The 18,236-nt window shown below is 34.0% G+C and overlaps 1 protein-coding gene across 1 annotated transcript in view; it reads left to right on the top strand.

The window, feature by feature from the left end:
- The window catches only part of Slc38a6 (solute carrier family 38 member 6), a 56,781-nt gene that overhangs the window by 8,554 nt on the left and 29,991 nt on the right, over positions 1-18,236 (top strand). The window contains exons 4-5 of the mRNA XM_076850394.2: positions 11,537-11,589; positions 15,145-15,184. Coding sequence (XP_076706509.2) covers positions 11,537-11,589; positions 15,145-15,184 — 93 coding nt within the window. The remainder of the gene's footprint in view (positions 1-11,536; positions 11,590-15,144; positions 15,185-18,236) is intronic.

Raw genomic sequence — 18,236 nt, 5'->3', positions numbered from 1 at the left:
TTTTTGGTTGATCATGTCATTACCAAAATGGTGTTGCCGTCCAAAATCTCATTTTTAAATGTCCAGTTCTCCAGCCACCACCATCTTTCACTTTTCTATCTCATTCTCTGAAATAGCCCAGCTCTTTGACAATTCTTCACCCCCTACTAGGACTTTAATTTGATTTTCCCACCTTTGCACTATCCCTCACATAGTTGTCTCTGCCCCACCAGAGTCTTTATCAACTTCATGCCTTGCTGTCTCTGAATAATACTGTAAACTGTTATAGTTGACCAGTAATGGATTGATGATTTCACTCCACACTCCAGATATGCATGTCAGCTATAATTGGAACTCTCCATTTAGATGTTCTATAGGCATTATAAGCCCAGTGTGTTCAAAGTTAAACTTACCTTTCATCTCTGACATCTCAAATGTGTTTCTATTCCTGTATGCCTACCCCAGTGAATGGTATCACTTAGTTTTTATCTCATATGTCACCAAGTTACTAATCAATTTTTAAATATTTCTTAGATCTAATTCTTGTTCCTTATTGCTACTGGATAGATCATGCCATAACCCCTCACAAGGATCATATTGGAATTGAATCATAACATGAATATAAATTATAGGATCCTGAAGAGGAGGGGAAAATAATACTTTAAATAGGACTGAGTAATCCTGTTTGCATTCTCCTCAAAGGACGTATGTTCATCTGGAGTTTGAGTGTAAGGTGCGAAATACAAATAATACCATTCCCTTTGTTAGTCAAGGTTTGTTTTCTTCAAAGATAAATTTTATATTGAGTTTACTCTATGTGTGGTGCTGATTTAAGAGATTTGTATTTATCAATTGATCTGAGGTTGATAATGTAAAATTTATAGCCACTTTGGAATACATTTTTTCTTTGTATTTTTGCTTTGTTTTTTGTGAAACCAAACATAACTTACTCTGTGATGCCCCTCTTGGTATTTACTAAAATGAATTCAAGACTTACTGTCTAGCTATACATGGATGTTTACAGCAGTGTTATTTACAATTGGTGAAATTTGGAAGCAACCAAAATATCCTTATTAGTGAATGAAAAAAAAAAAGCCATTGAGACATATTGATACAATAAATAAAGAAATGAGCCATCAAGATACAAAAAGGGGACTAGGGTTGTGGCTCAGTGGTAGAGCGCTCACCTAGTGCATGCAGGCCCTGGGTTCGATCCTCAGGTACCACGTGAATATAAATAAAACAAAGGTATTGTGTACAACTAAAAAATAATTTTTTTAAAAAAAAGGTACAAAAAGGCATAGAGGAATTTAAAATACATACTACCAGGTAAAAGAAACCATGGGATCCAATAGTTCCCTTTGGGTTATGTGCACACAGGATATGAAATCAGTACCTTGTAGAGATAATCAGTGCTCTCCTGTCAACTGTAGTATCATTCCCAATAGCCAAATTGTGGAAAGAACCTAAGTGTCTGTCAGTGGATGAATGAATAAAGAAATTATATATTTACAATGTAACATTATTCCGCCTTAAAAAAGAGATCTTTCCAAGTTTGCTAAGTAAAATAAGCAAGACATAGAAAGAAAAATTCTGCATGTTCTCATTTACATGTGGAATCTAAAAAAAGTCAAAGACATGGAAACAAAGAATAGAACACAGTTTACAGGGGCTCTGGGGAGGTGGGGAGGGATGAGGAGTTGATGATCAAAGTTTATGAAATCATAGATGATGCATAAACATAAAAATTAATGTACAGCATGTTGAATATAGTTAATACTGTATTATTTACTGGAGATTTGCCAAGACAGTAGATTTCAGGTGCTTTCATCATAGAAAGAAAAAGGTGGGGGGAGGTAAGGGAAGAAGAAAGAAACAGAAGGGAGCTGGGGAAGAAATAAAGGGAACAGGAGGAGGGAGAAGGGAAAGGGAAGTACCCGGGACTGAATTAGAGCAAATTATATTCCATGCCTTTATAGTTATGTCAAAATGAATCCCAATGTTATGTGTAACTAAATATAACCAAGGAAAAGGAAAAAATATGTGGGTTTTTTTGCGAGGCAGTGAGAGGTTTAAGACTCAAGGTAGATACTGCAATTCACCACTTGTTGCTTCCAGAGAGAATTTTGGTCTTTTCTGGATCCTATAACATAGTCTCTTTTTGAGAAAGAGAATATAGTCCCCTGTCTTCGTCTTCCTAAAGAAGATTACAATTCTTTTATGAGAATTTTTATTTTTAGTAATGGAACATGTGGAGTGAAAGGGCCTTTTGCTGTCCATATTTTGTTCTGTGGGTTTTTTTTTTTTTCCCATTTGTTTTGTTTTGAGATGAAGTCTATCTGTGTTGCTCAGAATAGCCTTGAACTCATGATCCTCCCCTAAAGTAGCTAGGATTACAGGGGAGAGCTACTGTGTTCAACTTGTTTTGTCTTTTAAAGCAAAAGTTTTTAAAACTGTCTAGGGCAGTAGTTTTCAACACTCCCTTTTTATAGTAAATATTTTCTAAATGCTCCTGTTACTACGTGAAAAAAAAAATTCAGTAGGTATTATAATGTACCTGTGGTGGACTGAATAATGACCCTCCAAAAGACAGTCACATCCTAATTCCTAGAGCCTGTGGATGTATATTATATGACAAAAAAGAACTCTGTAGGTATGACTAAGTTAAGGAGATTGAGATAGCAAGATCATCTTGGCAGGCTCTAAATTCAGTCATATGTGTCATAGAAGGAAGATCACAGACAGAAGAAGCAATGTGACCATAGGCAGAGAGTGGAGTGATAAAACCACAAATAAAGGTATACTAACGCTACCAGAAGCTGGAAGAGGCAAGGAGTAGAGTCTTTCCAGAACCTTAAAAAGGAGTGTGCCATGTTGACACCTTGATTTTGGCTCAGCTAAACTGAGTTTGGACTTATGGCCTTCAGAAGTGTGAAAAAAATAAATTTCTGTTGTTGTAAGCCACCAAATTTATGATAGTTTATCAGAGCAGTCATAGAAAACTAGTGTACTACCTATGTATTATATAATGCCATTACAATAAAATAAAGAAGAAGAAACAAAGTAAATGTTGGTGTGTATTTTCCATCCCTTTAGGAATCAATTTTTGACAAAATTCCAAACAAATTAGTAAGTGACACACCAAGTTAGAGTTTCCTGCATTTACATGGTAATTGTATTCCTAGAAATTTAGTTTATATTCGGATCATTAACCATTATAACATCTACCATGTGTTTGACACACACACAGGGCAATTTATAAAAGCTGGATATGTGGGTAATGAATGGATGAATGTCCTAAAACTATAGAGGAGTTACATTTTATAAGTTTCAAAATTAAGATGCAAGGCAAAAGTTATGCTTAGTCAAATTACCTTTGGAAATTCCTGCTATGTACAGTGGCACATACCTATGATCCTAGTGACTTGGGAGGCTGAGGCAGGAAGATCACCAAGTTGAGACCAACCTTGGCAATTTAGTAAGACTCTGTCTTAAAGTAAAAAATGGTCTGGGGATGTAGCTCAGTGGTAAAGTCCCCCTAGATCAATCTCCAATACTGGTTCAATCCTTATATAAGAAAAAAAAAAAGATTTTTTTTATATAGTTTATAAGATAAAGTATTCACTATCTACATGACATGTTGGACTCTTGACACCATTTCTCAGGAAAGCTGACAGTTGCTAGGATTTTTTTATTTGGTTCATTTAGTTTGGTTTTGCCCAGAATTAGTCTGGGTGTCATAGAAAGGCCATGGATCGCTTTAGGGTCAAGATGAATAACATTCAGCATTGTGAGAGGCACACAAGAACTGAAAACAACTGAAATATAACAGATTCATGTTTCCCAAATCATAGCTCACTATGGACATTTGCTGATCATTTGGAATGGTAGTCAGCTGTCCAAACTCTATTTTAATCTCATTTTCTTTTGATTAGTGAGCCAACAGACCACAGTTAATCAAGTGGGCTCATTATGTGGCTCTGTCTTCAGTGCATTACTGTTCCTGTCTCATCCGTTTTATTATTGAGTGATTCTCAGCTGGGTTTGATTTTTCTCCACCAGGGCATTTGGCAATGTTTGAAGACATTTCTGATTGTCATACCTAGGAATGGGCAGATGGCAGGGATGAGGCACTTTTGGCATCTCGTGGGTAAAGGTCAGGATAACTGCTAAACTCCTACAGTATGCAAGACAGCCCCCTTTAACAAAAAAAAATTATCTGGGCCAAAAAGTAGTGGTAAGGTTGAGAAACCCTGGGTTAGACTGTGTGTGCTCTACTCAGGTGCTCTACTCCTGATTTTGGAATTATATCAGGAATCATTTGTACATGCTTTGATGTTGGAGTAAATGCTTCCTTGACAGAGGCTAAACTTTTTGTTATTGAGCCATAGGGAAGGATTGGGTGTGAGTCCTTCTAGGGTTAAAATTTTTAATTTAATTTTTTATTTTTATCAAAAGTATTATATGCTAATATATACACACATATGCACTTATGTATGAGCGATTTCCTACCCTTTCTTTTCCACCTCTCTTATATTTCCCAGAGTTAATTTTAAAATGTTGTCTTTCCAAGTCTAGATTATAACCCTCATTATATGTTGATTTAAGAGATAGTCTGTTTGTTACAAACGATAAGCATTTAGCTCAAATGCACTAATATCTCCCTTTTTCCTTTATAATTTTTATTAGTTTCTACCCAATAGTTTGTTCATTGGTTATTTTGTAACTCCAAAAAACATGTGTAATCTCTTTTTTGGTCCATCAACTTTAAATCCTATTTTCGACTCTGCCTTCTTGACATCTGTGCTCCTATCCTTTCTTTCAGCTCTCCTCTCTCTATTTCCATAGTCTGTTAATTATTTCCTTACATTATCAAGATTGACAGTATTTTCTTTGTTTATGTGATCATTTGAAGTTGTTCATGTTTATAAGTTGAATATAAGGGCTGGGGATGTGGCTCAAGCGGTAGCGCGCTCGCCCGGCATGCGTGCGGCCCGGGTTCAATCCTCAACACCACATACAAACAAAGATGTTGTGTCCGCCGAGAACTAAAAATTAAATATTAAAAATTCTCTCTCTCACTCACTCTCACTCTCTCTTTAAAAAAAATAAGTTGAATATAAAAGCTTAAAATGAAGGCATAATGTTTAATGCAGAGCTAAGTAGTTTATTGGGATCCCAGAACCCTCTCTATCCATGCAGCATTACAGCGTCTATTGTTACTTGAAAAATGGTAATATCTTAGCATTCTATTTTCTTTTATTGTAAATAGGGCTCTAAAATCATACTACAGGGGCTGGGTATGTAGCTCAAGCGGTAGCACGCTCGCCTGGCATGTGTGCGGCCCGGGTTCGATCCTCAGCACCACATACAAACAAAGATGTTGTGTCTGCCTAAAACTAAAAATAAATATTAAAAATTCTCTCTTTCCCTCTCTCTCTCTCTCTCTCTCTCTCTCTCTCTCTCTCTCTTAAAAAAATTAAATAAATAAATAAAATCATACTACAATCAGCTGGTATACTGATAATTAAAAACACATTAAGAGGGATCAGAAATGGCCACTAAATTGCATACTGAATACTCAAAATATGAATGACCCCATGGATACTATTAGAAAAAAGTTGAGAGGAAAATAATGGAAAACACAAGAAAGAAAAGAATTTCAGAATAATAAGGGCACATTCCAAATGGTCAACTTTCTGAGAGTTAAACTGTGTTTGAATAACTCATGTCCCTCGATCCAGATCCAAAGATAATATTGCTGCTGCTGAAACTTGGGCTGTGTACTGTAACCAGAGTTTATTAATTGTCCTATTTCATTGAGGAAAAAATGCAAAGCAGACAGAACACTGGAGTAACTAGCTGGAAATATTCCACTATTTCATGGGAAGCAGCTTTCCAAATGATTTCTGTGGAGGCCAAACTCTTGGTCTAGCCAAAATAGCACTAAAGTGTGCCTTGATGGTACATTAAAGAAGAAATTTTTCCCCAGTTTACTTTGATTAAGATTTATAGCTCTCTGCCTCCTCAAAACATAACATTGATTTTTTTAATATCAAAAAATAATTTCCTAAAATAGATTACTAATGATTGCTTTTAGTTATTTATTTAAGAAAGGTTGTGCCAAGTACTGCTTATATGAATTCCTGTAAAAGACTGGATTAATTTCATAGTTAATGTTATTTCTTTTCTTTAGGAATATCCTATTCATGTGATCAAGAAATGCTTCAGTTAATAACACTAGAGAAAATTAAAATTGCAGCTTAAATGAAATCTGTCAGATATTGAGTAGAGAAAATGGAACCACTCAAGTATTGTGGGGGGTCTTTCTGGGGTTTGGTTTTGTTTTGTTTTTGAGCCAGAATCTCACTATATTGTCCAGACTGGTCTCTAACCTGTGGGATCATGTGAATCCTCCTCATTAGCTTCCTGAATAGCTAAACTCCAGGTGTGTGCTACCATGCCCAACTGTATGGTTTTTAAAAATAAAGTTCCACAATTTAGGCCTTAAACAACTTAGTGAAACCCTGTCTCTAAATAAAAAATTTAAAAAGGGCTGGGGATGTGGCTCAGTGTTTATGTGCCCCTGGGTTCAATCCCAATACCAAAAAAAAAAGTTCCACTACCCCCATTATATAGGTAGTATAAAATACCTGAAAAAGAAGGGAAAAAAGAATAAAGACTAAACTATTATTGTTGCCATTTATGAATAATTTGTTCCACTCATTTTGTGTTTTGTTTTATAGAGCTATTCAAATCCTATTTGTTGCATTTAAAATAATACTGGAATTTTCATGTTATTATAAACACAGTTTTTAGTGGCTTTATATTACTCTATCAGGTATGCCTACTATAATTTATATCAACCCTTTATTATTATTAAGCATTTAAGTTTTGTTTATCTAGTGTATGCCATGCTGTGACGAGTATCTTTGCATCTTCCTCTGATTTTAGTCTTATTTTCTAATATAAAAACTCCCAGGGGTCAAATGTTCTAAACATTTTAACCACTGATTGTTCAAGTCAAATCGCATTCCAACCATTAATACCAGTTTATTCTGTTACCAGCATTTTAAGAAATTGCTTAAGTGACAGAACAGAACTTTAAAAAAGTGTTTCATTGGTGTTTTGGTTTATATACTGAGATGCTTCAGAAAACCATTAAAAAGCAAGGATGTGGAAATAAAGCTTTTGGCTGACTGTGTACATATTTTAGTAAAGCCTCAAAGTTAAGCCAAAAGCCATTATTCATATTCATGATGTCCAGGCATGGAAAAGTGCTTCTAATTTTTGCAACATAAAAGGAGTCTGATGACAGTGACAGAACTGAATGACTACCCAGACATGCTGACTGGAAAGCTAGAACTAGGACTTGAGCACTGTACTGGGTCTCCATTTAAAAGTCTAATTTTATTTTTTTACTTTCAGTTTGAGAATTTGTTGTCCTTAGTGATATTTTTATAAAACTGAAAAATAATAGAACCAGAGAGCAAGCTTGAGATCGCTAAAACGTCAGAAGTTGCAATTTAAATTGTCTTCCTTAATCTACTAGTTTGATTATATTTCCTGGAACAGTGAAGGTTGCATATCTATTCTTTTCAGATTCTTTTGTATTAGGATTGTTTGGTCATAATAAAGCTATTTAGTTTTCATGTTTACTAAATATGCATTCTGTACTTATTTTCTGCTATCGAAAAGTAAAACAGGGCTGGGGGTGTATCTCAGTGGTTGAGCTATTGTCTAGTATGTATCAGGTCTTAGTTTTAATTCCCACATCCCTAAACAAATAAACAAATAAATAAATAACCCTAGAGAAACTCTTCGATGAGTTAAACTCTTTGATGAGTATTTTCTTGATAACTTACAAACAGATTAAATCTTGCCAAATAAGTCATTTAAAAAGAAGATATTTGATATATTCCCATATGTAACAGAAAAGCTTCTAATAAAATTACCTTTTTAATGCCAAATTAGATGCATGTTAACGTGTAGACAATTTTCTGGTTTAATATATGTACCAAGGCTGAGTGGAATGTTAAGTATCAGGAATTGTGTCTACATATAATGTTGTCAGTTAGGTTTAAGAATGTTAAAACAAACTAGTAAAAATTTATTGATTAAAATAATGATTACTTTTTCTAATTATATTTACTTTAAAATGTGTTTATTTGAAGCAAAGAGTTTTGGCCTTTCACATAGGAGGGAAAATGCCAGTCCTAAAAGTTTCGTAATTCTGCTTTTTAATTTTGTGTTTTAAATATGTCAAAAATTGGGCGGGGGTTGTGGCTCAGTGGTAGAGCACTTGCCTAGCGTGCATGAGGCACTGGGTTCGATCCCCGGCACAACATAAAAATAAATAAAATAAAGGTATTAAAAAAATGATTTAAAAAGATCAAAAATCTACCCCCATAAAATTATTATTGAAATCTTTCACTATTAAAGCATAAAGGTTTCTACTTGTAATTAAATTCAAATTCAAAACTAAATTATACTTGTATACTGTGTTTAGCATTAGGTGAATACATTTTTTTTTTTTTTTTTTTTTTTGGTATCAGGGATTGAACTCAGGGGCACTCACTGACCTACATCCCCATCCCTATTTTGTATTTTATTTAGAGACAGGGTCTCACTGAGTTACTTAGCACCTCACTGTTGCTAAGGTTGGCTTTGAACTTGTGATCCTCCTTTCTCAGCCTCCCAGTCTACTGAGATAACAGGTGTGTGCCCCTGCCCCCGGCTTCCATTTTTAAAAATAGCTGTATCATCAAAAAAGTTTTTTCAAAGGATTTGAAAAAACCTTTGATTACCCTGATAATAGATTAAAATTAAAATTTTTTTCTTAATTACTAAAACTCCATATTTTTAAATATTGTACTATTTTCTTTCTGAGTTTATATTATAATATATAAAGGCCATATATTTTTTTTACAAATGTTTATTTGTATATACCTGGAAGTTTTTAGTTATGAAAGTACAAATGAATATTTTGCTGATAAGTGGAAGTTGATAAGAAAACCCATGTTTATCTTGAACAGTTTATTAAAACTGGGTTTAGGAAATGATGAGCTGTATATTTGGCCAATGGGAGATGTGTATTATTGTACCATGCCTTAGTATCTGCTTCTCTTTAGCATAAGCACTATGAGTTTATGAACTTTTTTTTTTTTTTTTTGTTTTTTTTAATGGGGAGTTTAACCTAGGGGCACTTAACCACTGAGCCACATCCCAAGCCTCCCCCTTTTTTATGCACGTTTTACACACTATAGTATTATTATATAAATGGTAGCACTACTAACTTAAACATGAAGCTAAATGGACTAAGGATGTAATTTGGTTCCTTTATGAGCCATTTAATTTTCATCTTTTTAATGAATACATTGCTTGAATGTATGAAATAAGAATGTAATTTATTGTTCTTTTATGATGAAGAAGAGTATATGCCCTACTAATTGTTGGATAAAAGTGTCACTTCCACTGTTAATACATTATTATCATGCTAGACACCTGGAAAAGTGAATGTCTTTGAAAGTATTGTACAACTTTAATACTTTATCTAACTTTATTTACATATCCAGTTTGGGGAAACTTTTGCAGTGAAAACTTAAATTTGGACAATGTGTATGCAAGTACTGTATAGGGAGAAGTGGGATATTAAGTAATTATGCCATTTGAATTCTTATAGTCTGGATATTGGTTAAACAACCTTGAGATTTGCTACATATTCTAGGAGGACTCTGTCCTTATAAACCACAGGTCTTCAAAAGTTCCTACTAAAGTTGTTACTTCTAGCTGGGCCCATGGTACATGCCTATAATTTCAACTACTTGGGAGGATGAAGCAGGAGGATTAAAAGTTTAGGGCCAGCCTGGACAACTTAGGGAGATACTAACTAAATAAAAAAAAAAAAAAAAAAGTCACTACTTCTAATTTAAATTTAGTGTGATCATCCAGTAGTTTTAGGACAGGTAAACCCAAGCCACTAGGAGTTTGCAGAATTAATATTGAAAGTGTTTGAGCAACTGTCAGTATTTCAGTACACTTAAGAGAAATCACAAATTGACCCATGACCAGTCTATACAATTTATTTAAAATAGATGCAGAGGGGATGTCAGGTAGATACATAGATGATTGCTAGTTGGTAACCAAAATTACTGTGTTGACAATGGTTACCTTATACTGATCAGAAACTTTTGCTTAATAAAAATGGGAAATAATTATTATGTGCCATTAGAAAGATAAAATCTTTCAGAATATGAAATACATTAATAAAAGGAGTCCTCGGTGATTTTTTTTAAAGGGGAAATCATCACTGTTGAATAAAAGGACATGAAAATCACAGACATTGTGGGTTATATTTTGGGTTGAAAATTAAAGATTTAATGAAGAAATGTATCAAAGACTTTTTAACAATAAACAAAGGAATTTGTTTTTTTCTTTTTTTCCTTTTATTCTTTTTAGATATACGTGACAGGAGAGTTTATTTTGACATATATACATGGAGTATAACTTTCTAATTAGGATCCCATTCTTCTGAAACTCCACAATATGGAGTTTCACTGGTTGTGTATTCATATATGAACGTAGGAAAGTTATGTCCAGTTCATTCAGCTGTCTTTCCTATTACTGTCCCCTTTCCTTTCTCTTTATTCCCTTTTGTCTAATGCCTTGAACTTCTGTTCTACACTGCCTCCCCATTGTCTGTTAGCATCCACATATCAAAGAGAATATTTGGCATTTTGTTTTTTGGGGATTGGCTTATTTCACTTAGCATGATAATCTCCAGTTCCATCCATTTACTGGCAAATGTCATAATTTTATTCTTCTTTATGGCTAATGTTTATGTATCACATTTTCCTTATCCGTTCATCTATTGAAGGTTGGTTCTAAAGCTTATCTATTGTGAATTGAGCTGCTATAAACATTGATGTGGCTGCATTGATGTATGCTGATTTTAAGTCTTTGGGGTATATACCAAAGAGTAGAATAACTGGGTCAAATGGTGGTTCCATTCCAAGTTTTTTGAGGAATTTCCATACTGCTTTCCGGGGTTCACCAATTTTCAGCCCTACCAGCAATGTATGAGTGTACCTTTTCCCCCAACATTTATTGTTACTTGCATTCTTGATAAATGCCATTCTGACTGGAGTGAGATGGAATGTCAGTGTAGTTTTAATTTGCATTTCTGTAATTGCTAGAGAAGTGTAACTTTTTAAAATATATTTGTTGACGGATTGTATTTCTTCTTCATGAAGTTATCTGTTTACTTCCTTTGCCCATTTATTGGTTGGGATATTTGTTCTTTTGGTGTTAATTTTTTGAGTTCTTTATATATCCTGGAGATTAATGCCTAAAGACCTTTATATAAAATACCTAATTAAGTTCACCTTTCTTTCTATTACCTTTATTTATTTTTTCCTCATATTTATGTCTAGTTCTGATGGGCCTGAATCCTAAAAATTATACTCTGCTTAGTTTGTAGTAAAATACCTTTCTTTCCTTGAAGACTTGGCACATAAATGGTTTGTGTAAAAGTAAAAATGATCATTTCTCTTAACAGCTGTAACATCTTATGAAGATCTTGGACTTTTTGCATTTGGATTACCCGGAAAGGTAATTTTATTTTTTTCTTATTGTGTCCAAAACCAAAGAGGCATTTTCTCCTTCTGTTTCAAGTTAAGAGGCAAATATATATAATAGAAAGACCTTTTGGGAATAAAAGGAAACAAAAGTTTTTAAAAAAAGAAGAAAAGAAAATGATGGGAGCAGGAAGAGAGAACAAGTGTATGTGCCCTTACTAAAAATGTATTAATACTAAAAATACATCAATACACTTAATTCTTTGCTTAAATCTTTTAGTATATTTTATTCTTTTTTTTTTTTTTTTTTTTTTTGGTATGAGGGATTGAACTCAAGGGCACTCAACCACTGAACCATATTCCCAGCCCTGTTTTGTATTTTATTTAGGGACAGGGTCTCACTGAGTTGCTTAGTACCTCGCTATTGCTGAGGCTGGCTTTGAACTTGTCTCAGCCTTTTGAGACACTGAGATTACATGTGTGTGCCACCGAGCCCAGCTAACGATCATAGAATTTGAGAGTTAAACAATCCTGAAAGATTACCTAACTACCCCATCATTTATAGGTGAGAAAATTAAGGGCCAGAGCAGTTAAAAGGTTTTATTTTTTTTATAACATTATTTTGTTTTTTGATTTTTTTATGTGGTGCTGAGGATCAAACCCAGTGCCTCACATATGCAAGGCAAACACTCTACACTGGGCTACAACCCCAGCCCAAGGGTCCTATTTATCAACAATTACATAAAGCCAATTCCACAACCTGTGACTACAGATTATAAATCTGCTGCATTTCCTACTTAGAATAAGAAAGATGACAGCAAAATTTAGTGGCACCCATTTTTGATAGGTATTCTCATTTCAGAGCTAGGGAAAAACATTATCTTTTTTCACAGATTATCAGGAGTTGAGCATTGCTATCAGTATTATAGTACTTTTTTTTCCCCCCTGAAGAGCTAATCATACTTCTAGAACCCATATTTATGTTGGTTCCAAACAGAAATTTTTCTGTTTATAAATCTGTTTTTGTATTTTTGTTTGCATGTATTTTTTTAATTGAAAACCAAAATTTGTACATATTTACCATGTATAGAATGTTATGAAATATATATACAGATTACAGAATGGCTAAATTAAGTAACATATGTCTCACCTCAAATACTGTTTCTTTTGCTTTTAATCTAAAAGGTTACCTTATTTGTAAATTGCTAACCTAAGTTATTGATCCCCCATGCTGGTCTTGAACTTGCAATTCTCCTGTGTCAACCTCCCAAATATCTAAGATTGCAGGTGTATGCCACCACATGCAGCTAAATTAACTTCTAAGGAGTGAGTATGGGAGGAAAAAGATACAACTATATAATGGAGAGGGAAAAAAAAAAAACTTGTACTTATATTCCAATTAACTTTGTTTTTAAAGTATAAAAGGGAATGTTTAAATCATATACTAAGTGGCCTCATGGCTTAGACCTTAAAAACTTGAAATTTGCACAAAACAGGAAATATGTTACTTGAGGGTAAAGGATTGTATTCATCATCCCTGGTAACAGGTTCTCTTTCCTAAAATCAAGAGGTTTAGTGTAATCAGTGATGAATTTAATACAGCTAGTTTAATCAAAGAATAAGGACAAAAAAAGTTATTATATAAGAAAACTCCCCAGTTAATGTGATCTGTAAACATGAATCTAAGTGTGATCATTGATCACTGTCATTTCATATTAGTATTTCATGCATCCTTGGGCAGCAACAATCTAAAAGAAGAGTAATGGATTGAGTCTCCTTTTCCTAAAACTCTAGAGCTGTTGCATTATTACTTTAATATGTGCACCTAGTTCATAATAGACAGGTGCACTATACAGAGTATACTTTGGATGAGGAATTATTACTTGTTTGTGTTTCCTTTCCACTTCCACAAGTGAGTTGAAACTTTCCTATTGTCTCTAGATTTCATATAAATATGATACAAGATAGTATTCTGAGAATCAGTTGTTTTGAAATATTTTGAAATCTTAAGGAAGATTTCAAAAAATGTCTCTAAATTGATGTATTTACTTATCAGATAAATATTTATTGAATAGATACCATGCCCTGCATTGGGCTAGGCACTGAAGATGGCACATTCATCTGGCTTTGTAGATATTAAATGCTTAAATTCAGCTAAAGAATGGAAAAGTAATTATTAAGATGTTATTACTTCTTTGCAATATATTGATAGACAATACATTCATGATAGACAGTACATTCAAATATTATATGTGTGTGTGATAGTAGGTATAATTTGTACTGAAGATAGTGTACAGTTTAAAATAATCTTTTCATAAATAACAGAGTTTTAAACTAATTTTTAAGTGGGTTGAGATGCAGAGTTGCCTCTGGAAAACATTAGAATGGTAATGACCATATCCCTAAAGACACTTTGCCAGATTTTCAGCTCAATATCACTTCTCTGCAGACCCCAAGGCCTTACCTTTGATTGTTTCCAGGACAGACAAATTTTGTGTCACTGATGGAATTCCTAATAGAGATGGGCCTGACAGTTGATCTGTTCCCACTTCATGGAGGACTGAATGATGTTAGATAGATCCAAACATCCCTTGATGATTGCAGTCCACCAAGATTTGAGTCCTCAGAAAGCTCAAATGGAAGTGCAATGTTTAACTATTTCCTCTGAATACATCTTATCACCAAGAATGGACAAAATGTTCCTTGAGTTTCCTAGAGGTCTTATCAAAGATCATAAACTTGCAATCCTGCAGCCTGAACTAGTCCTCAGGCATATATTGTTTGGCTCAAAATTTTTTTATTTTTAATATGTTGCCAGCTGATAATCATAAAAGTTTGAAAAACATTGATTTCTGATTTTCCTTTAAAAATCAGAAGATCTGGCTACACTGGATATGTGTTCTCACATGTCATCAACTCACCAGACCTGAGTAGCAAAACTGTTCCATTTTGAAGGGGGAGTTCTCCAGTAGACTACAGTTTTCACTACTTTCTATTTTCTTACACTCAGCTTACTTCACATTATTGAGCTTGAAACATTTTGTCTAAATTTTCAGGATGTGAGAATGTTTTTGCTCTAGAGTTTTCTGCTATAGATTTATTAATCCCTGGCATAGAATTTTCAAAAGCTAGGAGTATGCCAAGCTAATATACTCAGAAGGTATATGATTTCCTTCTATGCAAGACTACACTGGCACAGCACACTCCAAGCTATCTTGGTCTTCCTGCTAAAGTAGTGTGGTAAAACCAATATAAAAGGGACCCTGAGATTCCCCAGATTCAATTTCAGGTTTTTAACTTTGATAATCACCGATTACTAGCTTTTAACAAGTCTAACTATTCAGAAATGACTGCCAAAAAATTGCAAAACATTTTTATGGTAACTGTGGAGCTATTAAAGAAAGCCTTTTTATGTAATTTTTATTAATTTTATGTATTACAAATAACTGTCAATTTTTTTCATTCTTGTTTCTCATTATCATGACTTCTGCATCTATTTTATAGTATTAGTTTTTGGATTTTAATAAAATACTAATTCTTTTACATAGTTTCCCCTTTTATCTTCTGAATACATTTTTTTCTTTTATAGGTGGTGGTGGCAGGCACCATAATAATTCAGAATATTGGAGGTAAGCAATTGAAAGTGTACCACTTATTGCACATAAGTGATAGAAATAATTGTCTCTCTTTGGGTGCTTGCCTCACTATACATATAACTGGGAAAGTGATGTGTAGAGGGAAGTATCTATAGAAGCCCTGAGCATTGGCCTAATGAGAATCCTTTTTAGCAGTACTTGTCACAAGGCTTCTAACTTCAGTTCTAGCTAAACCTTGATTGCATTCTTCTTATAAAGTCTGTGACACATCTCTAAAACATTGGCTTTCTGTGGTTGTGATAGTGATGGGATACACTTTGGAAAAACTTTCCAGACAATTCCAAAATATTTCCCCTCACTTTTATCCTCTCATAATCACCCCCATTGGCAGGGAGTACTTTATAGTGACTGATGTTCTCTGAGCTGTGAACAATCAGTTGTCCCATTGTAATTAAGAAATTAAAAATGATCAAGTGGTTTAAGAAATAAATTTGAAACAAATCAGAAGCATTCTCACATTTATTAATTTCTATTAAAACTGATTCTATAAATGATTCCAATTTTGAGAACTATGTAGAAATAAAAATTACTATTAATTATAGATAGTTGACTGAATGTATTGAACATTTAAATTCAAAATATAGGAGTCATGTATATATATGTCGGAATGAGGTTGTATAAAGAGCTAAACAGTGTCTTAATTTTCTTTTATCATTGACTGGGATGCTAAATAAATGTCATTAATGTAAAAAGACAATTCATAGGGAAGGTTGACATGGATTTGAATCTTATACAAGATTGTATAGTCAAAGGAAATTTGTTTTTGTGTGGGTTTTTTTTGTTGTTGTTTTGGTTTGGGGTTTTTTTTTGTGTGTGTGTGTGTGTGTGGTACTAGGGAGTGAATCCAGTGGTGTTCGATCACTGAGCCACATCCCAGCCCTTTTTTGTATTTTATTTAGAGACATGGTCTCACTGAGTTACTTAGGGCCTCACTAATTTGCTGAGGCTGGGTTTGAATTTGCAATCCTCCTGCCTCAGCCTCCCGAGTTGCTGGGGTTATAGGCATGGGTCACTGTGCTGGGCTCAAATGAATTTAATCTTACCCTTTATAAGTAACAGTTTAAAATGTTTTAAGATGACAGCTTAGTAAAGTTTAATTGAAGAGATCTGAGTTATTTCACATTAAATATTGTTCAACCAAATTATATTTTCATGAGTTTCTTAGTCAAGAAAAAATTAACATTCCATTAATGAATTGTGTTTTCTATTGTTTTTGAATCCTGAATCTGAATGATTTAATTCTTTGAATTTCATGAAAAAAAAATAGTGAAAAGAATGCTTTCTTAGATGTCATATCAAATTATCTTCTTCTAACACACACTACTTTATACTTCACTCTGGAAATCAAGAAAACTCATCTCTTTAGGAATTTTTATAGGGGCAGTCTAGATTAGGTTGAATCTTATTTAACAAATTATGTAGAATTTTCAGTTTAGGAATTTGGTTCCAAATTCAAGACCTTGCCACAATGCCCATTTTATATCTTTCTGGTATTCCAGCTGGTCTCTTTCTTGTTTCATAATCTTGTTTAGACATGACTTTAATTTGGCACTTGCTATTATTAGATTGACATCTCTGAATATGCTTCTCTCCCTCACGTAATCTCCTCCAAGGCAAGGATTATGTATCATTTTCTCTTTCTTCTCTCAGCAACCAGCACAATACTGGAACCTGATAAAACCTTTCTTGAACTGAATGGAGCCAAAATGATTTGTATGAGCTATCTCCAATTACTTTCTAATATTTTGAATATATTTATCAAGAAGGAAAAAAGGGGCATGTTACATCTATCACTAGCTTCACATATTTGAAAGGCTAAAATGAAATAATGAAAAAGAGAGGGCAAAACTGGTTCTAATAGATAGACATCTACAGAGTAGTTGATTTGGTTTCTTCATCTAGAATACTATCTTAGTCTGTTTGGTGTTCCTTTAGCAGAATATCTCAGACTGGGTAATTTAAAGTGAACAGAAACTTTTTTGGCTTTGGAGGCTGTAAAGTCCAAGATTGAAGGGCCACATCTGGTGAGGACCCTATTGCTAGGTGAAGGTATCACATGGTGAGGTACATCAAACTTGCAGGCTTAAGCCCTTTTACAATGTACCTAAATCATTCATGAGAATGGAACCTTTCTGACCTAAACACCTCTCATTTGACCCCACCTCCCAACACTGTTGTATTGGGGATTAAGTTTCTAAAACATAAGCTTTATAGAAAGCATTCAGACCATAGCAAATACCCTTATAATTAAACTGTGTGATAATAGGGTTGACCTATACTCCTTTAAGGTGTTCTTATTCCTGAAGACATTCAAACAGAACTGGCTTGGTCAATTGACAGAATGTTCAAATTCAAAATCTTGAATTTGATGGTATATAAATCATCAGTTTTCCAAACTCCAAGTTAGTTGATTTGCTTATTTTAGAATTTTTTGAAAAAAATTTAGAAGCAGTCGTCGTAATTTTGTGGGGAGAGGAGGTGGTGGTACCGGGAATTGAACTCAGGGGCACTTGAGCACTTAGCCACACCCCCAGCTCTATTTTGTATTTTATTTGGAGACAGGGTCTCACTGAGTTGCTTAGCACCTTGCTTTTGCTGAGGCTGGCTTTGAATTCATGATCCTCCTGCTTCGGCCTCCCAAGCCTCTGGGATTACAGGCCTGTGCCATCACGCCTGGCATTATTTAGTTTCTAGGATGAACCTCATTATTTTCTTCACATCATTTAAGTTTATTTATTGAAAGCCAACTGAATAATAATCAAAAACATATTTTCACAGAGTTTTCTTTTTTTTAGACAGATATGCAATATTCCTTTATTATAATGGAATCTGAAGTTTACTCTTATGTGCAGAGCACTGGGTTAAAAGTGAAGTACCTTGAATTCTGTCTACTCCAGTCTCTGCCATTGGATAGGTGTGTGTCTGAAGGAACTCATTCATTCTTCTCTTGGTGAAATTATTGGGGGTGAAAAGTATGGAGCTTAGAATCCCTTCTTATAAACATTGGGATTCTAATTTGGCACTG

The sequence above is a fragment of the Callospermophilus lateralis genome, chromosome 3 (genome assembly GCF_048772815.1).
Source record: "Callospermophilus lateralis isolate mCalLat2 chromosome 3, mCalLat2.hap1, whole genome shotgun sequence".
NCBI lineage: Eukaryota > Metazoa > Chordata > Mammalia > Rodentia > Sciuridae > Callospermophilus > Callospermophilus lateralis.
This window is presented reverse-complemented; position numbering and strand designations above follow the sequence as displayed.